Source organism: Numenius arquata, chromosome 7 (assembly GCF_964106895.1).
Source record: "Numenius arquata chromosome 7, bNumArq3.hap1.1, whole genome shotgun sequence".
In the NCBI taxonomy this organism is placed as follows: Eukaryota; Metazoa; Chordata; class Aves; order Charadriiformes; family Scolopacidae; genus Numenius; species Numenius arquata.
The window spans coordinates 35,171,119-35,195,943 of record NC_133582.1 but is presented as its reverse complement, the minus strand read 5'-3'; the positions used below and the strand labels follow the sequence as shown (position 1 = coordinate 35,195,943).

At 41.9% G+C, this 24,825-nt stretch overlaps 1 protein-coding gene across 1 annotated transcript in view; it reads right to left on the bottom strand.

Moving 5' to 3' along the window:
* ITPRID1 (ITPR interacting domain containing 1) overlaps positions 1-24,825 on the bottom strand; it is a 104,456-nt gene that overhangs the window by 35,651 nt on the left and 43,980 nt on the right. The window contains 1 exon segment of the mRNA XM_074150864.1: positions 450-456. Within this exon segment, the coding sequence (XP_074006965.1) occupies positions 450-456 (7 nt within the window).

Here is a 24,825-nt window from a genome sequence, read left to right as displayed (position 1 = left end):
ATTCTGTCTCTGTTTATAAACAAGCATATCTCTAAATTCACTACTTTCAGCAGATCAGGAAAGCAGGTGAGAACAAGAGAGAAGTTCCGTGTTCACGTCAGGCAGAATTTCAGCCATTTGAAACTCTTATACTGTAACCTCCAGATCACTGTGCAAATCCATCCTGGAAATCTCTACTTCTTCAATAGAAGAAAACAAAATTATGGCAATGGAGAAGGTGAACCTAAGACTTTTCTATTGAAGACCTCATGGGATAATCTTCTCATTATGGTTCCAAACAGAGGAAAAAACATACAGCTTATCCACGATTATCAGCTTTTCCCAATAGCCCCCTCCTTCAGAAGCCTGTGGTGCTTGGTATTTTGTGGTGAAGCAATTCTTATTAGAAATGACAAATGATGTTCTGTCTTACCTGCCTGACCTTGGCCTTGTAGTTTATCCCCACTTACAGATAGACTGTAAGATATAAAAAAAAAACATGAAAAAAGAAAAAGAAATTAAGTCCCCCAAAAGAATGGCTGCTCCTTCCTGAGAAGAGATGGGGTCAGGGAGGCAGGCTGGTGGGCAGGCACAGCACAGGGCACTCGGGGCATGGACAAGCTGAGTGGGGATGGCTGGTAGAAAAACAGAGCCGTAGGCTGCCTGTGAACATCACCTACTTTCACCTCAACATACATTGGCCTCTGCTAAGTCTTGAGATTCAAATCTTGCGTTTGTACTTCAGGCAAAGACCATGAAACTGTAGCATTCTGCATGAGTAAAGTCTGTCACTTCTGAACTTAAATTTTACTAACCATCTAATTAAGGCAGCTTATCCAGGACAGGAGTGAGAGGAATGGAAGCTAAAAAACCTTTTCAATGCATCACATAGGAGGCAGCTGTATGATAGCTCTCAGCTGATCTGTGTCTGCGTAGTGACATAGTAATTATTAATGACAGTAGTGATAATAGCAAGCCCTGTAATGCATGAGTTTGGCTGACTTGACCTTACCCTGCCACTGGAAAACACTGCTACAACTGTTACATAAGATTAGTGCTGTTTTTTACTCCTCACCATACCTTCAAATATCATTCCTAAGGCTGTGTCTCTACTTCTCCTATATTTTTTTCATTTCTCTGGCACAACCCTGCCTCTAACCAAACCCACTTCAGCTGCATTTGCTCAAGCAGTGAATGCGTGAAGTCATACTGAAGAGTTCATGGGAAGTACCAGTCTTTCAGACTTTATTTTTCTCCCAAAGAAGAACAAAAAGTTAAAAAATCAGAATTTTGGTTATCAAAATACATTGAAGTTTAAGTAAGCTCAAGGTTAAACTATATTTCCCTATGGTAGCACATTGCTTCATGGAGTTGTAGGTACGTGTAACCACAGTTTGTGCCATAAATCACGGCTGTGTGGCAGGCTACATGTCCCTTGGGACAGCCAGCATTTTGAAATTCTCATGATGTAGCAGACAGCTTGATCAGAAAGCTATCCAGACACACGATGGGAAACACTATCCTTCAAAGAATACTGTGGAACTGAACAGAGCACTGGGATACATTTCTCATGAGACAGAGGGTCATAAGCCAGACACATCAGTTCAGACTGAAGATTTGTGAAAGAGTATTTTGATGTAGTTCAATAAACAAATACTTTGTTCTGAATTTTCAGGCGTCACAATTTTCCTACAGGAAACTTCAATGTTGCAGACATTGTATTTCCTGTTGGAGAAAACAGGCAACAAATAATTAAGTAATAATGTGATCCAAACTTACTAAACACAAGAATTCAACCAGTGATTAATATTTTCTTCTATAGAGTCTTCTAAAAATAAAAAGTAGAGCACTTAGGTAAAGCACTGCCAGATCAGTTTATAGCCATTAACCACCTCATTGTATGGCTTCTTTTTTGGTGAATCCTGGAATGCATGAGAAATATTGGGAGAAGGTTCTAGTAATTTCCATTAGTAATCTCTGGGCTTTTTTTAACCAAATTTGGAAAGAAAAATAAAATTCTGAATTTTCTCTATTTGAATATTTCTATTCATTTGTCTCTATTATCTGCCAGTCGTCCATACTCTGCAAGTATCTAGCAGTCCTAATGAAAATGGAAAACTAGCTTTTCTGATTCTGTGTGAATGCACCCCTATAGCATAGTTCCTGCATAGCTTGGAATGGGAGAGACAGTCCACTCTCGTAGGGAGGGAGGATTAGTGCATCCTTTTTATCAAGCAGGGTAAGCGCAGCACAAGTCATCAACCTTTTTTGCCCAAGGTCACACAGGAAGCCTGCAGCAGAGCCAGGTACATATCCCAGCTCTCCTGCCTTTCCATTCAGTTTTTCAACCTGAAGGTAACCAAAGATGGCTCAGAAGTAATCAGCTCGTTGCTGAAAAATACTACGGGCAGGCTTCTTTTCCTTCAGGTTCAACTGAAGCCACTGAGACCACCAGTTTAAGGAGCCACCTTGCTCTCCGCGACACAGGATGGAGGGAAGGTCCAATCTGTAAGATGGCTTTGTCGGATACAAGATAAAGCAGGGGGCATTTTGATTGCATTATCACGATTCAATGGTGCAACTCTCATTAACACAGTGAAAAGACATGGAAAGACTGCAGGAATCGTAAGTCTTTACACTGAAGTCTTCAGAGACCTAATTTTCATGTGTAGGACATAGTACATACAGATTTCCAAGATTACTCTGTTTTTTGTTACACTAAAGAGCAACAGAGTTGGTTTAAGGCTGTCAAACTCTGCCTAGCTGTAACTCTGAAATCTCATTACTGGTGCACTGAAGATTAAGCAAACCAGCATGTTTTCTCTAAACCAGTCTTTTAGGTTCCCTTTATGGTCAATGCAAAGAGTAAGGTATCTCCACTGCAGTTCACCTGCATTAGGAGGAAGAGACAGGAACTCTTTGGAGTTTGGAGCTGCTTTTCTCCACTGACCGAAGAAGCAGCCTAGCCTTGGATTAAACATAGAGCTTTGCGACGGCTAGTGAGACAATCCTAGGTGTTAGATGATGTACCATGACAAGTGGCATATTTACACAGGCAGAAGCAAGAACAGTAGAACAAGGGTGAAGTTTTGATGAAAAAAAGATCAGATTTTGCAGCACACGGTGATTCTTCCTCATCCAACGAAGGGAAAGAAGGCAAGCCGCAACCACAAGCATTACATTGAGTATCAATTTAAGTACCTGATACTTACAAACTGGCCCGGAGAAACAACGGATTTGTGCAAATTGAACATTGTAGGAAATACAATCAGATGCCCAAACTCCACCAGAACCTCTGTGGGCAAGAACAAAAGACTGAGAATAAAACTGAAGATGGAGTTAGTGACTAAGAGCAAAGTGCGAATGCTCATCACCAGTACGTGCACACTAGCACAGAAAAAAAAAACCTGATATTGCCCTCAGTCATCACGGGATTCTGAGAATCTGCAGAACCATTTCTTCCAGTCTTACCAAGCAGTGGTGGTCTACCACTTTTTTATAGTGGAGATTCTTCATCTAGGTACATCCATGATGCTCTGCTGCACAACAGATTCCCACCCTTGTCCACCTCAAAGCTATGGCCGATGCATTGGCCTGGATCTGATGCCATCTCACAAAGCAAGTCTGAAAACTGAAGAAAAAGGTCTCCTGCCCTTACTTATCATAACACATCAGCAGCAGTTTTAGAGCCCGTCAGCCAATAGAGATCTCTATTGTCCATCATACAGTGGAATGCTAGTTTTTGAGGCTAAATCCCTTGGGCTGGTACTATGGAAACATGGGTTCCTTCTTGAGTGGGCAAGTTTGCTCTTTCTTTTGCGCCTCAGTTTCCTGTGCGTAATGCAAATATAATAATACTGCCTCTTTCCAATGGTATTCATTTGAATTTTGGCCAGTAGGAACTTGTACATTGATGAGTGTAATAATGTGCTCTTTTTCTTCTTTCCAGTGCCACTATAAAAGAAAATTTGAAGTCCTCTGACATGACTAGTCTTGGGGTATCTCATTCCCAAACAATTCCCATATCTTTCAGAAATTAACTTTTTCCTACATTTTCAAATGCATTTGCAACCAAAAGTGAGCTTGGTATGATGGCACTGACATATTTGCCCAGGTGCTTCCCCTCAGACTGCGAAAACTGCTCCAGCAAACCAGTAAGGCAATGTTCTCACAGCTATCAATGCAATTATTAATCACATCAAGGTGGGGTTGTTCCTGAGGTGATGAAAGAAGGTGAGCAGAAGGGGGTGCATGCAATGACAGATAGAAGCCAGGCTGTGTGAAAGACATTCAAAGAGAAAAATGGATGAAGCCCCATAACAGCAGATTTTAAGTGGTTCAGTATCAGTGGACGTGATGGTAAAAGGGAATGTCTATTAAATGCTAATTTATTTAGTGAATTTGGGAGGCTTTTTGTCTGACCCTGAGAGTGTCAGTTCAAGTAAGGCACAGCTCAGCAGCTGCTGAAGAGATGTCTCCACTTAGCTATGCTGAGACACTTGATCTGCATCACCTGGGACACTGCCACCATGTCCTGAGCAAAAAGCCCATCCACCAAGGTGAACTGCAGCTAAAAGAAGTGGTTTTATGATTCTCCTGGCTTGAAAACCCAAAGGAGCAATGTCTAGGTCTGCTGTAGGCACATACAACAGCCAAGATGTCACACCAGAGACAAAAGATTTTACAAAGCAAACTACCAATAATTGGGGTGGGAAAAAAATTGCTTACCTGTCCCTTTTGAGACTGTTCTTGGGACAAATAAACCAGGATACTTGACATTCTTTGAAATCACTTAGAATTTTGGTTGTAGTTAGTCATTTGTCATTCGGTTGGTACACTCCCTGATTTTTTCTCTATTATTACCTTTTAGGAGACCTTGAGACTAAAGCCATGAGTAAAAGACTGAAAGAACAGGCTAGCAATCTCCTTTGTGCAGACAATGGGATATACAGCATGAACCGTGTTTCTGAATCTTTTGGCAGAGGGAGTCCAGAGTCTCATCTACTTGCTATGGCCTCTCAAAGTCCTTTCACTCAGAGCACTGCAGTTACTCACAAGTGGTGAGAAAATACCTGTTGCTGCATTTGGACAAAGAAAAAAACTGCAAAGGAAATGGAGCCTCCCATCTGTCGGAAAAGTTGCCAGGAGAAGTGCCTGAGCAGCAGAAGGATGTCAAAGAAAGGACAGTAGTGTTTCGGGGGAATAAAGGGGGAAAGTGAGGCAGTTCTTCATGTTAGGATGACTCACAGTGGAGGAGATGTAGTGACACACCTTCTCAGGGGTAGAAGTCAAGGTTTAGAGCTAGTTTAACTGAAATTAACTCATTTCCCAGCTGAGTAATCCACTGGCCTGGTTCTCCACTGCCTGACGACTTGCACAGCCATTTACAGCAGGGCACAATGAGGGTAAGATGCTACAATAGGACTGAACTGTAAATGAAACAACACGAAGGGCAATAAAGAGTTTGGCCCCAGATGTGGGAAGTACAGAGGTAACTTCCATTACATTTAATTAGTGCTATCACCATTAATTTCCTGTGCATAGACAGCAGAAGACATCCTTTTGATTTCAAATTAATTAACACATAATGATTAATCTGATAGGGTACATCTTTTCCGACAAGAGTGTCCTCTTGATCACAGTTTGGGTGCCAGCACCACTCATCATCTGTGTGTTTTAATTTCTAACTGCTCTCCAGAAGCAAATTTAGCTCTGCAAATCTGTTGATGGAATGAATGACTGGCTGGTTTCCATGTTCTGTGTGTTTTGTTCATTTGATAACATGATTCCTCTCTCCCTCTCCCTCCCCTCCAAGGAGGTTTCAAGGTAGAAACTGAGGACTCTGCATCAGCAAGAAATTTATACCAGGTCTTTACTACTGAATGCAAGAAATTAAAAGTTTCTAAAAATTGAAAAACACGTAAACAGTTTATGGCAGGTTCCCAGACAGATTTGTCTCACTTCAGTTGCCAGCATTTAACAGAACCATATCCTTGCCACCAACTACAGTAAAGTGTGTTTGTTTCACTGAAACAGGATCTTGAACTTCATCAGCTTTGCACCATATTCCTCACACTGTATGATACCTACTGGATAGTGCTGTTAGTACTTCTCTTCCCCTTCCATTTGTCAAGTGATTACACAATCACACTTGGTTAATATTTATCCGCTTTCTTTAGATGTTTGTGAATGCAAACATCTCCATATCCAGGTGCACCAATACTTGAGTATACAGCACATGGTTAACTTTATTATTGAGAAATACGCAACTAAACTTGTAGTTATACAGATATGAATTAGGAGGCAGCAGCAAATCTCAGATACTTTGACTTAAGGCAGCTGTTAAATTCCCAAGACATTCCATTTTGATACAGAAAAGTATTTGAGCATATTTATGGTGACCAGGCTGTTTTTGTGCGACAGCAGAACACTAAGTATGCTTTTGCAATACAGAACTGAAAAAAAAATATTTTTTCAGACCCCATAGCTAGGATGAGAAGTTTTTCTATTATCAACTATAAGAATTCACATATATATAGTTTCTGAATCAATTACTGCATCTAGTTAACCATTAAAAAAAGAAAAGAATGGGAGGAAAACAATGAGGAAGATCCTTTACACTGTTACTGTGGAGTCATTTATGTGATACAGTTGTGTTTGGCATTCTGGCTTAGCTACACTTTTATGGCAACTCCATCAAGGAGAAAGCTCATGGTTTCATAAGCTCACCCATCTCTGCTCCAGTGAACGAGAGATGAAGCTAGCATAGTGTTCTCAAGCAGGAACAATCCTCATTTTTGGTCTGTAATATTCAGTCTTTTCAGTTGCCATTTACTGGGACAAACCACTGCCTGAAGACTGAGGACTCTTGTTTTCTCTCTGTCTTACTAGAAGCAAAATGAGATGACAAAAATCTTTTCAGTGTTCAACTTTAGCCCCTGACTTTGGGCAGCAAACTGAAGTTGAGGTCCCCTTTCCCTGCCCATCAACCTGAGAGTGGTTAAGCACACTGAAATCGTAGTTAGTGTAGGAAGATATTAATTTGTCTCTTCAGCGTGCCTGCCATTTGCATTGAAAGAAATGAAGGACACTTGATTTGCTATTCAAAGCACCCCTGGAACATCCATGTGAAAACTCACAAGTGAAGTGACTCCAGGGAATGAAGCATTTCTGAAAGTGTACCAGGCAGTGAAAGCTTGTAATAATACTTCAAGTCTTCTCATATGTCAGTAAATATAAATTTGGGTAGGTTTCTGTCTGTGTGAAGCCTTTGTTACGCCTTTGGTAAAATTCCTGCTTGAAGGCCACAATATCAACCAAAATATCAACTTTGTCCTGCTCTTTTCAAAGTAGAGGTCCAAGGGCTGGTTGAGAGAACCAGTGTTGCTCACTGTGAATAATGGAATTGGAAGCTGATGGTATCATCAGGCTGCATTTTCATTACAATTCTTAATTGAGAAGAAACATAAGAGGTAACTCTAAATAACAACAGCTAAAGATGTTTCCATTTGAAGCAGCATAAGAGTGTGCTGAAGAGGGAGACAAAGAGTTGTATTTTAAGCCTCCCAGGTACGTAAAGGAAAGCACATCAATTCAGTGCACAGGTTGTCACAGGCAAGGAAACAAAACAACAGTGAAAATACTAACAACAGCAATAATTTTGCAATACACTCAGTTTGAGTCTGGTCCTTTTGCTAAAAACCATAGCCTGCTGGCCAAGAGACAGTCTATGAAGCTATGAAAAGATCAAAACTTTTTGAATCTGGAATTAAACCCAGAAATTAAAAAATATATATATATTTCCTACATCGTATCCAACAGATCATAAGAGAAAAAAACAAAAAAGGTTTTCTAAAATTTTTAACCACTACAATGAAAAAAATTTATAAGCTCCAACCTGTATGGCTTGATCCAGCTGTTAATATAATGGAATAGTTGCAAGCTGGTGCATCTGTGCCTCTGCTCTGCCACACACCCAAAGTCTGAAAAACTGGAAGACAAGGGCTGGTATTCTCGGGTTGGCTTTCCACCCCCATTATCTATTTATATATTTTCAAAGATAACAGGAAGGGAAAGGAAAGGCTTTTTGCCAAGAAGTGATGTTAAAGTTGACAGTTCGGACGAATGGTTGTTTGCTTAGCCTCTGGGTAAAGGAAACCAGAAATCAGGACTAGTCTAGTTTGTAACAATGAGAACTCTAGAAAAAGACAGGATGGGAAACAGAGAGTGGAGGAGTGAGGGCAGTGCTAACTGAAACAGGAAAGAAAAGGAAAAGAAAAAAAAAAAAGCCAGAAGTTGCTTTGGTTGCTTCTATTTCCAAGAAATATATTGCTGTCCCTTTAACTCCGTATGCCTATTTGGCACATGTACCAGGGGAAGGATTATACTTTACTAAGGAAGTAATGCAAACTTGTCTTCATTTGGTTGCCATGGATATGGCATTATGTGAGACAAAGCCTCCCATTTGCATTGCAAACAACTAGGAGCAGTGAAGGACACCCAATTTGATATTCTGGCCACAGAGTGTCCCAGGTTCTTCCTCTTGTGCCTGATCACAAGTAAAACAATCACCAGCTTTGGGTCTGCACTTGCCACCAAGAGAACAAGGGTAAGGGATGTTGCATTTCAGATGAAGAAGGAAGAGGCAGAATCACACACATCTGCAGCACAAATGCCATTTCTTCTGCTACCTAGTGTGAAGTAGCTAACAGATAGGTATGGTGATCGTTTAGTTTCCAGCTTTTTCCCCCTGGGCTACTAGAGCTAAATCAATATGTTGGTAATTTGGAATAAGTGATTTCCACAAACACTGGAATGGAATAGGAAGTGGCCAAATCTTATGATTGCTGGGCTTTTATGCAACAGCTTTTATCTAGCTGAGTGTCCTCTTCATTTTGCGGAAGTACTATATTAAGTACCATAACTTTATACAAAATCCAGTTAAACGAACAAGATGGACAGTCCCCTAAGCAGACCTAGTGGGAACCAGCACAGTACAGTTAACAGTGAAGGGGGAAATTGTCTTGTTTCCCTAAAACAAATTGCAGATGATTGTTTGTCTATTAGATTGCTAGACTGTCAGTAATTCTTTTTCATTGCTTTAAGCTCTGCCAGATATGTAGTCATCATTTTTATTTCAATTGACATGGAATACAAATGGTACAACCCTGCTTCTATGGATAGAAATGGCCAAATTGACATTTGAGTGAAAAAAGAATTGGATCCCAAATAGCTAGCCCATATCCATGAATTGAGGGTTTTCTTTCCAAGGGATTTTAGGCATAGATTAAGCAGAACAGCAGATCAGACACTTGGCAAAAACATTGTTTCCTCCCTTAGCACTGGTCTAGACCCATCCCTGATGGGGCCAGGACAACTACATCATTCCAGGATACTCTTCTTGGCTCCCCACTTCAGGAGGGCGGCCCACAGCTGGTGACAGAGCACCAGCACCATTTAAATAGCTTTCCTTTGATAAAAAGGTGCATCCAGATCTCCCTCTGTCCTTAGACCACTGTTCTCCGTGGGTACGGGGAAAAATCAGGACCAACAAAATCTATGTTGCCCACCAAAGAGTCCACAAGGTAGTACCTTTGCACCACACTCAGATCAGTGGATATGTTTAATTCTGGTACCTGTGAGAAAGAGAAGCATCAGCCCCAGATGTGTTTGCCTTTTCCCTTTCTTCCAAGGCAAGCAGCTGGCACCATACCTAGTCCTGAACACATTTTCTAACTCTGTGCCCATGGGGCACATGTTCAAGTCCACTGCCGTTGTGCCTCTGAGCAAACATTGTGAGCAAAGAACAAGGAGCTTTGCAAAAGAATTGTTATCTCTTTGCCCTGCTGTCCCACCTCAGCACCTGCCTTGAACTCCCACTCAGACCCCGTAGTGGCACAGTAATATGTGCCCTTGAGACTGCTTTTAGGGGCCACAGCAACAACCAAGACCTTCATGTACCCTGAGGACTATTTCAGGCATTTTCACCAGCCCTAGTGCTAAGTTAACTACCAAGGGAACAGAATCTGCCAGGTCCTTCAGTGAATGTGCTGCTGAGGAGAGTGACGGGGAAGGGGGCAACTGTTAAACACAGAAATACTGCCCCAGCCTTACGGTGCCTGTGTAAGCACCAACGGACTTTAGAGGCACACGTTTCAGTCTTTTCCTACCCTTTTGGAGCACCCAGCAATGAAATAAAGCCCTGGGTCTACTCGTTCCTCCTCCCTCTCTGCACCAGCCCACGAAGCACGTCAAGAGGAGAGGGGGGAGGGTGGGACTTGAAATGGGAGCAAATACCTGGACCGGCAGCTCCCTCCACACGCCTCCGACAGCTCTCCAGGGCTCCCCAGTCCTCAGCCTCCCCTTGCAGTGGTGCAGAACAGGGACGCATTGCCCACGGGCTGCTCTTAGTGCTCTTCCAGATGCGCCCTGCAGCAGCAACAGGAAAGCATCGAAAACGCCAGTGCCAGCCTGTCGTGTCGGGCCAAAGCAAATGCAAGCCCTGACCATATCTAGGTCTCCTTGACAATAGATCTTAACATTTCATTTACTTTTAGTCCCAGCCTCTGGCCCTATAGGATCCTTTCCTTCCTCTGCAACAAAATTGATTAGGAAACAGTTTTTCTGGCATTTCTTTAAACATTACCAGCCAGTAATGAGGCAGACAGGATGGTAAGACTCATGAATGACAAAATGACTTGGAGTGAATAATCTATGAAAAGCACTGTTTTCTTTAATGTCTGAAAATAAGTTTGGGCTCATTCCTCCAACCAATAGGTCTGTTGCCTCTGTGTGTTTAGTCCTCTGTTTATTTTAGTAAAAAACTTTTTGTGGCTTTAATTCTGTTAATCCGGCATAACCATAAAACAGATGGGAAAAGCAGCATTCCCTTCCTCCTTACATCAGCACAACCGCAAATTCTATATGATAGCACTGAATCTATAAAGGGTAGATTTCCTGCTATTTCCACTGGTTTCAACGGAGTTACAGACAGATACCCCAGAAGAGGTAAATGGCCTGTTATTTTTATTTTCAGCACTGTCAGAGCCAGAAATAACTCACCCTGACTCTTATGAACAAGGATAAATTTGCAGAACTGGAATTTAGAATGTTTGTTTCCTTTTTGATAAAACTAGGATCTTTAAGTCATAAAGGATATAGCAATAGTTAACTGTATTGGCCCTTGTCATTCTTACAGGGCTCTATATTTATATTTATAACAATACAGTTATTTATATTTATAACAATACAGTTCAAGTGGAATCTGGTTCTCACCAACCCCTATATCCCTATCCCACCCTCATATGTGAGCTCAGACTTCTCATTTGATGATAGCAGTTCAAAAAGCAAGTACTGATTATGGGATGGGAAAGCATTTCACGTGTCTTGCATAACATCCTAATGTGAAGAAGCAGACACTGATTCGGCTTGCTTGCAGCTACTTGTACTCGATTTTGCCATGATTTTGGAATAGATTTGGACAGCTTTAGGTTAGTTCACAAGCAGCCTGGCTGACTTCAGTCAGAAGTAAGTGTGCTTGGTATGCGTCAGCGTATAAGGGAAGAAATCAGATAAGGCTGAACTAATCTTAAAGGTCTTTTCCAACCTAAATGATTCTGTGATTCCTATCTCAGATTAGAGATACTACATGTTCACCAGAATTGCTCTGACAAGTGTTCAACCGTAATTAATCCCCTCTTTCTCTCTTCAGTGCAAAGTTTCAACTGATTTTTCTTCCATATAGAAGTAGACAGGTTTTGCCCAAAATTACTCATGATTTAACTGACAGTCACTTCAGGTCTAGCCCTGAGACCACAAAAGTCAACTGAAAATGGCCCACTGAGAATTCGATTCAAGCTTCATCCACACCAGACCCTGCTAGCAACCATGAACATTTATTTCCCCCATCTGTGAACTGGCACTGGAAACCCTGAGGGCAAACATTTCACTTTTCTGTGTTGATAAGAGTCTGCTTTGCATATTGGGGGTGGGCTGGAGGGGGACCGCAAGTATATGTACTCTTTTGTGTTGTAGGCCAGATTTTATGTTCTTTAGTCAAACAGAGATGTCATTTAAACAATTGCTAATCCTGCCTCTATGTCTGAGAAAACAAATGTGGTCTGTAAGTCAATAACTTAATCTGACTTTATACTGACCAGTAAAACTACATGTCTCATCTTAGATAGTGGTATCGTTAGACATTGTATATTTAATTACTCAGTGAAGTTAGTTTCAAGCTTTAGCTGCTGGAAACGGCATGGAATAATGCACATGGAGTAATATAGTATGAGACGCAGCCCTGCTGTGTTAGATACACCTTCCCTCTCTACTACATGTGCTTTCATGCAGTGGAACAGCAGAAAAGGAATTCTGTCCTCTCTTGGCATCACCCTCCTGCCAGCAGTGCTTGTCTGGGGTAGGCTCACAATACAACTGCAGCTTAGATAAAGAATAAGGGAAAGTAAACAAGACTTACCTGGGCCAGCACAGCATTCCTTCAGAAGCCAGAAGATGCATGGGTGAGACCCTCCAGCAGCTCTCCCATCTTAGCTCAACAGCTCTAAAAATCTCTTGCAGCTTTCACGTTCCCAAAGGAGAGAGGACAAACATTTGCCTAACCTGGGCTGATATTTTCATAATTGCCCCCCATTCATGCCCAAAAGAAAGCTGTTTTTTAAATGTGCTTTGTCTACTCTGTGTCACATAAGTGTTTCCAAGAATAGACACGTTCAGGAAGTTTTGTACTGTTGAGCTTTTTCTTAAAGTGGTGCAAGAAGTTGATGTGGTGCAGACTTTAGGGCCAGCAAGACCTGTTGTGAGGGCTGTTGCCCTGTTCATGCCACAAGGGCATCAGTTGTACATGAGTGCAAAACACTCTGGGCAATCCTGAGGCGTGAGGCTGGGAAGAAGTCCCAACGACATCCAAAACTGGACTGCCTTAATGTGGTCTATCCACACCATCTTCTAGAAGTGTGAAGGTTGAGATGTCTGCAAGAAGCTACCCTGCCCAATTGTCAGTCAGGTGCCAGGGTGGCGATCACAGAGCTTATCAGGGCAATAAAAATTCCTAGTGCCTTCATGACTCATGGAAATGGCACAAAGCACTCTCAGACATCAATCCCAAGAACAAACAAGACTTTTAATACAAACAGGCGAGCTAACAAAAACAAACTCAGCACTTGAAAACTAATGAAAATAACACCACAGCCAAAGCCTACAAAGCTGCTCTCATCAGACTTGGAAAAAATAAATAAACAGCCTGACAAACAAATCCAACCTTGCAAAGCTACTCTCAGTAGCACAATATTCATGAATATGCAACTGCTGAGGGGCGTGCCATTTCAGCTGGGGGCAAGGACACTTTCAATAGCCCCACTACACCACAGATACTGAGCAGACCAGCTAGCATGAATATCACCTGGGGCAAATCTCATATCCTCAACTAGGCTCAGCCTCTGCCTTCCACTAAGTATTTAGGGGAAGTAATTTGACTTCTTTGTCTCTACACTGCATGCCTTGTAAAATAAGGGTTCTAGCAGCCTGACACATGTACATTAAGGTACGTGTACAACTTTACACATTAATATTATATATTCCCTATGGCCATCTAAAGTGAGCCCTGACCAGGGATGAAACAAGCACATGCTACAAACTCAGAAAGCAATGCTTGTGAGGGAAAGGATGCCCTTGAGCAGCCTTTTGACCAGGAATCCTGACCAGAAAAGTCTTCATAATGTCTCCCTCTATGCTTAGTGAAAGCTCAAACTTCATACTAGATGCACTTCATGAAATAGCCAGATCACAAAACTGTAGTCAAGTAGGTAAACTAAACCAGTACTGAGACTAGAAAAAACAAGATCAAGGTAAAACCTATGAATCCAATCTGTAAGTGTAATTTATCCTTCCCCCTTTCTTCCTCCCAATCTTCTACACTTTTTGACTTCCCACCTCAACAGTGAGGAAGTCCAAAACACAAACCACTGGTTTCATGTGTAACTTCAGTCCATTTGCTGTCCCTCCTCTCTCATGCTTGAGGATAAATGTACAAAACTGGAAATAATATAAGCACAACAGAGCTGCACTGATCTCCATCAAATGCCTGGTATATAGTGCTAACTAGTCTGAACCATTGCATGGCATTTTACCAGAAGTAAACAAGTTTAGCAGCACTAGTTGATGTTGCTGCAAGATGCAGCAAGATGCCCAGCAGAGCCTGCAGGGATGTCTCTAAACACAAAGTTGTGTTGGATGATTCTATGACGTTCATATAGCAAACTCACCCTCACAAAATTTATTTTCCCTAGTGAAATCCCAGACTCCTTAAGAGAGAAAATGTCACCCAGCCTGGATTAGCAATTTATCTGCAGTTCTCCTCCCTTTATTTTCAGAGCATTCAGTGGACCATTGTACTAAAAAGATGAAGTGGGAAAAAAAATCAAATTAAAGAGGCCAACAGAAATAAACCAGCTTCTTTTCCATAGCTTTTTAACCGTCAGACACTATATCCCAATGTCTTTGCAACAGCCAGGATGTTGCAATTTGTTGTTACCATGAACACAATTTATTGAACATACAAAAAAAATCCTTTCATGATGATTTTCATCAGGACTCAGAAACTGGGTTTCAAAGACAACATCCAGTATGTAACTGCTAGGTCAAATGGTCTCATTTTTCTCTCTAAACTTTCCCAATGTACAAAATTCTTTGATTCTGTTTAGATTACTGATCTTTCTACCATTCTTGTCTAATATTTTTTCTCCTTTTTTCCCCAAAAGATATCAACTGAAATTTTACAAATTCTTTCAAACCCATTAAATGTTGCTATCTTAATAATACCAAGCCAATTGTATTGTTATAATTTAATTTGAAAATATGTATTTTTATAAACTCCATTTCTACGTAAAAAACCTTTCAGACTGGAGAGGAAAAAAAAAAGTCTTGTGATGAAAATGCTATAATGGTACATTTTAAACAAGTCCAGAAGAAAGGCTATCCTAAACAGTTTCAGGTCAAGATGAACTAATTCTGTTAAATGTTCTCATTTTGGCAGACCAACATTTTAAATGAAGAAAACATCAAAAAATGTTCTAACCAGCTTTATCTCTAATTCCTTTTCCTACTCCTCCCTCAATCTCAAATTACTTTGAGGAGAGTCATGTCCTGTTAAAAGACACATCTACCTTTCAAGAACAAATTTTACAAGTTCCCGAGAGACGCAATATGCTGAATATTATTGCCAAGTGGTGGTAAAATGCTCCTCAGGTTTGCAGGCAAATGTTGTGCCTTTGGTGGGAAACAGTGCATTCACATCCTTCTCTCCATGTAATCTTTCACTTGCTATAAAGAAAGCCTTGACTGGGACTTCAGAGTGAATATACTTTGTTCTGGCCCTCAATAGAGGATGAAAGGCACATACCTGTCACGTCAGCTCCATACGAGCCACAAGAGGGGACCATCCCAAAGACCAGGTACTAAAATATTGCTCATTCATTACTGGGAGGATTCATTCTCACCCACTGCAAAGGATGTCAGATTGCACCAACAAATCTGAGGTTATATTTTCAGTAGACAGTGAATTTGCACAAACACCCCAATGGCCAAATTCCCTTCCTTATCTCAGTGTGACCCATTGAATCCAGAGCAACTGGCCAGAATTTAGGCTCGGAAGCAGGAAAGTGTGTGCTTAGAATTAAGGACAACTTCTGCTGTGTTTTTCTGACTCACGCTTGAAATTAAGCTAGCTGGACTCGCCCTTCAGCAGTAGATTTTCTGTCAACATTTCTGCAATAATCTTTTAAATTTTCCTTCTTCATCTCCTTTAAAAAATAAAAAATCAAATAGCTCAGCTTCTTCCTCAGAAATTTAAAGCCACAGATGCCTTCTGTACAAATAAAATCTAAAAGTTTGGTTGATGACCTGTGACACTGAAGTGAAACTATTCCTCTCAGAGCTATTTCTAGAATACTAGGCAAAAAAAAGATAACATTTTTCAATAGGACAGTTATTAATAAGGAGCTATTTGCGTGTGTGCATGTCTCTGCTTTTCTATGGGTGCATATGGGGAGTATACAAAATTAGAAGAAAATGCTGAAAGTATATTTTTCCAGCATTCTCTGTGAAGTTAGCCAGAAACATGACAAAGAACAAATCTGGATGGGGAAACAACTAGTATGAGTTCTCTTGCAACCCACGGCACAAAGAGCTCATTCTGGGCTCTTGCCATGTCTGTTCTGCCCCCTTTTTGTCACATGGGAGACTTCAAGTCAGAGTGCTAAAGACAATTTGGGACCACAGCATATAAATGACAGGGCCTGCCCCGTCCTGTGACTGCACATTCCCTAGAGACATCTGGTTGGAAAGTTTCCAAAGAACAAACTTTCCTGAGTGAAAAATGGATTTTTGTTGAAATTGAGATTCTTATGGGAATGAAGTTTTCACAAGCTGGGATTTTTTTTATTTTTTTTTAAACAAACACATCTAGAAAGACACTCCATTTTTTTCACATCCCATTTTCCCACTCTGTTACGATGCTACAACTGGCAAACATTGCTCAGCGACTGCAAAAAGTGGGTAAACCCCCTCCCCTTTTTTTCTTGATTATGTTCAGAACTTTGTCAATAACAAAAGTGTGTGGACATGGGCATAGAAAGTAGCTGTTGTCTAGAAAATGGTACTGTGATTTTAGGGAATATTTTCAAAATTGCCATAATCTAGGAAATCTATATGGCCATAAATTTCTATTTCTCCGTGCCTGTATAGAGATTAATATACTGTCTATGCAAAGTTTGTTAGTTGTTAGCATTCACTTAGTGCCCTTTATAGGGGGAGATAGAAAAGGAGATAGAAAATTACATATTATATAAACATGATTCAGATCATAAACCTTTTGGATCCTATAGAAAGTTCAGAAAGAGAGACTCTATTAGTAAGTGCAAAATGACAATCTTCCTCCAAATCAAATCCATCTTCTGTACAAAAAGGAGTAAAATGATTCTACTTTCACTTAGGTGATCTAATTTTATCCTTGTTAGGAGTCTGTTCATTATTTTTAAGGAGAGGATGCTGCAGGAATGGCTGACACAGTCAAAATGCTTTATATAAGAAAAAATATTTTTGGGTCACTGTGTCTTATTTACTATTTCAGCGTTTATGACATCTTCCCTAATATTCCTTGGACCTGTATCTTCTTGGTACTGAAGATAACTGACAATCTTCTATCGTACAGTATCTCTGAAATATTCCAGTTCCCCTTAGATCTCTGCAATAAAATACACTGAGAAAGCAGAGCAACAGCATTTGGACACAAATGTTATGAAAAGACCTGCATAATATGTGATTAAATGAACAGATGTGCAAATTTCCACCAGCAGAGGTCATTTTCACTCTAGAATGACTTAAGGAGATCATAAAAAGCTCTGTCTTTTTATCTAAGGGAATATCTTAAAAACAGTTCCAATGCCCTGGGTATTATTCATCAAAGCAAGTAATCTGGGGCGGGTTATAAAGAATGTTAAAAAGCTTAAGGAAATGCTCTTAATTTGATCAAACAAATTCAGTCTGTGCTGTGAAATATCAACAAAGCCCCTGCCCCCTGCTTTCACATTTCTTGTGCATATAGGATTGGTCAGTTTAAGCAACCCTGATGGTCTGAATATTTTTCCCAAGCAATTATATTTGTCTGCCTATGCCTAAAAACTTGCCTATGCAACACTAAAACTTCACAGAAGTCTCAAGTAAAAATGCAGTGGGCAAATGGGAGCCATCTGTTTTCTCCCTTTTCTTCCTTGTGTCTATCAGCATCATCTGCAACTCCCTTCCCAGAAGGCCAAATCCCCCCCTCACGTACACAGCCCCAGTGGCATGGCTGTCATTGAGGGACATCTCTGACAAATTGGCTGAGTACACAATTCACCCAAAGATCAAACTATGAACTAATACATACCAACGTTTGAGTTTCAGGACAGGGGTGCATTTTAGGTTTGTAGCTTTAGCAAAGGTAAGAGCTATTATTTAGAAAAGGAACCTGGAATTAAAACAATATATTAAAAATTAAGAAATACGTGTTAGGCACAGCAATGGCATGAAAGTGAGAAAGCTTTAAACTGTTGTCCTGTAACAAATTAAAAATAGAAACAAAGGGAAACAGGAAATTTGACAAAATGTGCGATTGTCCAAAATGAACATCATAACACAATGATTCAGAAAATGAGTAGATGTGTGTGAGAGGAAAGTTGATATAACTAACCATCATACAATCATACCAGGAAACACACCTATGCTGGACATCACGGAGTTTTGACTTTTTGGGTTGTCTTGGCATCTTGTGGGTGATAAGATGCTTAGAAAACATTTCCCTTTACATTGTCTCACTGCCATTAAAAACACCTACACTCACCAGCTAAACACCTGTTTACCATTTAATTTTTTTACTTTGCTGAAACTACAAGTTTCCACCATGGATATATTGTGCTATCTGCTTAAGAAACACAGTACAAAAGCAGGACCATTTAACATTCCCACAGAGCTTATCATCTGTAACATCCCATGATTTTTTTCCCCACCCCAACAGGGGCTAGGATCCCACTGCACCGGACACTGTGTGTAAGCATGGACTATCTTCCAAATGAATAGAAATAATTTCTAAATCATTGCAATGCAAGGAACAACTTTATAGTTCATTTGGAGCTCTAGAACATTTTTCTAGCAAGATACGTGAATTTCTTGGACTGACAGGTCAATCATCACTGTCTTTCACACTCAGCATTTTGGTGAACTCTCTACCCCAAAACCTACCATGGGACTAGATGTTGCATGTGATGCAGAGATGATGCTATTTTGTATGTCTGGTGTTTTGAGAAGATCAATATATGTTGACTTGTTATAAAGCAGTCCCAGACCAGAAAGTAAGTTCCAAACTGGACTGTGGACAGTCTGGTGTCTTGCACAACAACACACTCAGCAAAGTTGGGCTTGAGTTTGATCCAAAGCATCTGAAAGACAAAGGGAAAACTTTGAATTAGGCACAGTGACAAAGATAGCAAGAGACAGGTTTTGTTTATAAATACCAAGAAGACTGTAGACTGTTATTGGGGGCAACAGGAAAGACAGAGGAAAGGATGTGAAATATCCCTTCTAAATCTGAAAACACTGCTCAGCAATCACTATACTGGAATTAACACTTGGCAAAGCAATAATATCCCTATTTCTCCTTGGTTTACACCAAGGACCAAAAGGGGAGTTGAAGGAGATTAATTACTTTGCCTGCTAATCAATGCAAAGACATATTTTTCTGCTCCTCCATCTCATAATTTTTATTTCATCTAGTTTGGGTTTTTTTAGGGTTGCCAGATGTCCCAGTTTCACTGGGACAATCCTGGTTTTTGAAGGTACATCCCATCTGCTCTTGAAAATATTTCTGTTCACTGCTCTCTTGTTGATTGTGTGCTTTTAGAGCAGCCAGCCAGCAAAGGACTGCAGGAGAGAGGCTGATAAATTATTATCGAACTATAAAAAGCTGCCCTTATTTCCCCAATGCTAAAAAATTAATTCTGCAGGGAGACTTTTTTGCAAAATGTAAATGGTCACCATGGCACACAAGAAATTATCATTACAAGTCCCACTGCTGCTCAGAGATCAACTCTTAATGTGCATACATTTCAAACTGGAAGCTCAGGTACTTCTGCCCTTCCTGGGCTGCCTGACCTCCCATCACAGGGGAATCCCTGGACTTGTTGACTGTACAGCCAAGAAAAGAGATCCTCTAAAACCAGTGTCGGGGAGGACATTGCAGGAAAACCCCACACTAAGAGCTGGACTTGGAGGTAGTGGCAGTGCATGTGACCATCGAGAAGACTATGCTGCGTCCCTGATCCAGAAAAGTCCCCCAAGGAAGTCGCAAGGGAAGAAGTCTACAGCTTGATTAGTCCAAAGTATCTAGAGGCTTACTCCTACACTTTCAGGTCCAGATCCATTTCACAACTGCTAGCTCCCACAAACATATCATGATCACAATGAATATATCGTGATATTATGCCTAAAACTCCAGCTACTGGAGTCATGTGAATCTTTAAGAATCAAAGCTGTTCATTAAGAATAAAAAGTGAGTTTGTGGTCCTTGTTACAAAAAAAGCTTGCAAAATCAACTGCGAAAGCCCAAATGAAAAGCATGCCAAATCAGTTATTTTCCACTCCTTTTCATGGTGTTCTTCTGAGGCTTGACTCATGGTTTCCAAATGCTTTCAAAGAACAGAAGATCAAAAGAGAAAGTAATGATACCTCAAATGGAAGGACATCTTCCGTCAATCTGGTGCCACATTTGCAAACAAATCCCATCACAATATCTCCCATGCATTTCCTCAGACTTAATAACATTCACACAACTACCTCACTTTGTTTCAGCAAACATCTCATTAAAAACTGCCTTTATCACAAAAACTGCAAAGGACTTGACATCTACACTGTAGGTTGTGCTGCAAGGAGAGGCACAAAACTTCCAGAAGTTAAGAAACATAACTGCTCTCCTTTTCTCTCCCAAAGTATGAGGAATTAAAGGGGAAAAAAATATCTATTTTTTCCACTCATCTGTCAATACAAACAAATACTTGAGCTCTTTAAAAATTAGAAATACGGTAAACATATTTCAGCTAGTACATCTAAAGTACTGATAGTGTACTTATAAACTAGATCATTACAAACCTTTTCTTGTAAATAACAGCATGCTGGAGTACCAAGTTTGTGGTGGGAGAGAGGGCTTATCAATTGATAGAGTTCAAAAAGGGGAAAGAGTGGAATACCAGAAATAAAAAAGTTCAGTCTTGCTTACATGAAATCTAAAAGGAAGATTTCATCCGTGAAACTCAAGACACCTAGAACGGGATTTATTTGTGCAAATGACTGACTGCAAAGGGAGCCAGACTCACTAGCTCAGGCACAGAAATTTGCATTCCAGACAGCTGGAGTGAGATGGGATGCACCCCACTCCTAGCGCTCTCATACAGATAGAGGAATACCTGTTTTTAAAGAGTTCAGAAAGCCACCATAACTGCCCAGTAATTATTGAACATAACAAACACTAAGTACTAACAACATATTTACCTTACAGCACACCTGAATCATAAGGTACTAATACTGTCTAGAACCAGTAACTTCACCTGAAATACTTATTCGGTACAGAAACCATTTTGAAGGGCTGAAGTACAACGAGACTATGATTCTCTCATTTTCTTCTGGGATAAAAAAAATTAGCAGGAGAACAACTTTAGTTTTTTCCTCTGCATTTCCAGTTGATGGGAGGAAGCTGTAAGAATGTTCATCCTGCCTTTCCAGCTCTGCCTTCAACAGTCAGCTGTCTCACCAGCCAACAGAGTCATCTGCTTCCTCTTCCTCTTGCCTCCAAACACAAGCTCATTGGAGAAGAAAACTTCTCTTTTATTGCATTTCAAGGTCCAACTTAAAAGCAGGTGCTTTGATAACTGTCTCCATCCTGCTGCAAGGCTCTTCTTAAGCACAGCCCATGCCACCTCCATATCTCCTACGGCACTGTAGTGGCCTGACCTTACCAGGTCTAACCTTGTTCACAGCTGGAGCATGACCCACACACCCTTTTTTGGGAGGAGATTTAGGGAAGAAAGCTCCCATCTTGTGCTAAATGAGGTACCTGTTATAGCATCACTGTGTCAATGTGGGGTCCTTGCAAGGATGCCATGCTTTTAGTGAAGCACACAACAGGCTGGTTGCAAGCGCACGTATCACAAACCACTGAACTTAGGCAAAAGAATGAAGTACATTGGTTGGCAAATATGGGTACCAGCAGTTTCTGACAAGTGAACTCAAACTCTGCAGCTATGTGCAACCTTCCTGAACTTGCTCTGTCCAATCTGATGGCATAACTAGGACATAAGCTTAACTGGTAGCAGACAGTAAGGAAAGCAGTGACTAGTACAGCCATGAGAGAACGTTTAGAGATCATGATTCCCTAGTACTATGGCAAAAAAATCACAGAATCTTCATGGTTGGAAGGGACCTTTGAGATCACTGAGTCCAACCATACACACAAAAAAAAAAACCAACAAAAAACACCCAACCCAACAATCTCGGGCACTAGAGCATGCCCCGAAGTGCCACACCTACACGTTTCTTAAATACCTCCGGGGATGGCGACTCCACCACCTCCCTGGGCAGGCTGTTCCAGTGCCTGACCACTCTCTCAGTAAAGTAATTCTTCCTAATATCTAATCTAAACCTCCCCTGCCCCAACTTCAGACCAGTTCCTCTGGTCCTTTTATTATTCCCTTGGGAGAAGAGGCCAACACCCACCTCTCTACACCCTCCTTTCAGGGAGTTGTAGCGGGCAATGAGGTCCCCCCTCAGCCTCCTCTTCTCCAAACTAAACATGCCCAGTTCCCTCAGCCTCTCCTCCTATGACTTGCTCTCCAGACCCCTCATCAGCTTGGTGGCTCCCCTCTGGACACGCTCCAGCAGCTCAATGTCCTTCCTGTAGTGAGGGGCCCAGAACTGAACACAGCACTCAAGGTGAGGCCTCACCAGTGCCCAGTAGAGAGGCACCATCACTGCCCTGCTCCTGCTGGCCACGCTGTTCCTGATACAGGCCAGGATGCTGTTGGCCTTCTTGGCCACCTGGGCACACTGCTGGCTCATGTGAAGCCGGCTGTCCACCAACACACCCAGGTCCTTTTCTGCTGGGCAGCTTTCCAGCCACTCTTCCCCAAGCCGGTAGCGCTGCCTGGGGTTGTTGTGACTGAAATGCAGGACCCGGCACTTGACCTTATTGAACCTCATCCCATTGGCCTTGGCCCATTGATCCAACCTGTCCAGGTCCCTCTGTAGAGCCTTCCGACCCTCAAGCAGATCAACACTCCCACCTAGCTTGGTGTCATCTGCAAACTTACTGAGGGTGCACTCAATCCCCTTATCCAGATCATCAATAAAGATATTAAACAAGACTGGCCCCAAAACTGAGCCCTGAGGGACACCACTGGTGAGTGGCCACCAAGATTTCACCCCATTGATCACAACTCTCTGGGTACAGCCATCCAGCCAATTTTTTACCCAGTGAAGAGTACACTTGTCTATGCCATGATTCGCCAGCTTCTCCAGGAGAACGCTGTGGGGGACGGTGTCAAAGGCCTTACCAAAGTCCAGGTAGGCAACGTCCACAGCCTTCCCCGCATCAGGAAGGCGGGTCACATGGTCACAGAAAGAGATCAAGATCCATGATCTTTCCTGACACCAAGGTCAGGCTGACAGGCCTGTAGTTCTCCTGGATCCTCCTTCTGGCCCTTCTTGTAGATAGGTGTCATGTTGGTCACCCTCCAGTCATCTGGTACCTCCCCTGTTGACCAGGATTGTTGACAGGTGATGGAGGGGGGCTTGGTGAGCTCTCCCGCCAGCTCCCTGAGTACTCTTGGGTGAATCCCATCCGGCCCCACAGACTTATGCGTGTCCAGGTGCATAAGCAGATCATTAACTACTTCCTCCTGGATTATGGGGGGTTGTTCTGTTCTCCATCCTTATCTTCCAGCTCAGGAGGCTGAACACCCTTGCAGTAGCTGGGCTGGCTATTGAAGACGGAGGCAAAGAAGGCATTAAGTATCTCAGCCTTCTCCTCGTCCTTGGTCGCAATGTTCCCCCCCGCATCCAGGAAGGGATGGAGATTCTCCCTGGCTCTCTTTTTGTTGATGTATTTATAAAAACTTTTTTTTGTTGTCCCTTATATTAATGGCCAGGTTGAGTTCCAGCTGGGCTTTTGCCTTCCTAATTTTTTCTCTGTATAACCTAACAAGATCTCTGTACTCCTCCTGAGTTGCCTGTCCCTTCTTCCAAAGGTGGTAAACCCTCCTTTTTTCCCTAAGTCCCATCAAAAGCTCTTTGTTCAACCAGGCCGGACATTTTCCCCACCTGCACCTCATGGGGACAGCCTGCTCCTCAGCCTTTAAGATTTCCTTCTTGAAGAGTGTCCAGCCTTCTCCAACCCCTTTGCCCCTCAGGACTATCTCCCAGGGGACCCTCCCAACCAGAGTTCTGAAAAGGCTAAAGTCCGCCCTCTGGAAGTCCAAGGTGGAGGTTTTGCTAACCCCCTTCCTTACCTCACTAAGAACTGAAAACTGGACCATTTCATGATCACTAAGCCCAAGATGGCCTTCAACCACCCCATCTCCCACTAGTCCTTCTTTGTTTGTGAAAAGTAGGTCTAGCGAGGTGCCTCCCCTGGTAGGCTCTCCTACCAGTTGTGTCAGGAAGTTATCTTCCATACACTCAAGGAACCTCCTAGCCTGCCTGTTCTCTCCTGTGTTATATTTCCAGCAGATGTCCAGTAGGTTGAAGTCCCCAACCAGAACAAGGGCTGTCGATTGCGAGACTTCAGCCAGCCACTTATAGAATACTTCATCTGCCTGCTCATCCTGGCTGGGTGGTCTATAGGAGACTCCCAGCACCAAATCCCACTTGTTAGCCTTCCCCTTCATCCTTATCCACAAACACTCAACTTCATCATCACTGGAATCTAGCTCTATACAGTCAAAACACTCCCGAATGTACAGAGCCACACCCCCGCCTCTCCTTCCTTGCCTATTCCTTCTGAAGAGCTTATAGCCATTCATCACAGCATTCCAGTTGTGACTGTCATCCCACCATGTTTCCGTGATGGCGACTACGTCCTGCTGCACAATGGCTTCCAGCTCATCCTGTTTGTTGCCCATGCTATGTGCATTAGTGTAGATGCACTTGAGCTAGGCTCACGATTTCATCCCCATCCTTGGCCCTTTACCCCCAGGCTCATTACCAGTGGGCCTGGTTTTATCCCCTTCCCTCTTTGCTTCTAGTTTAAAG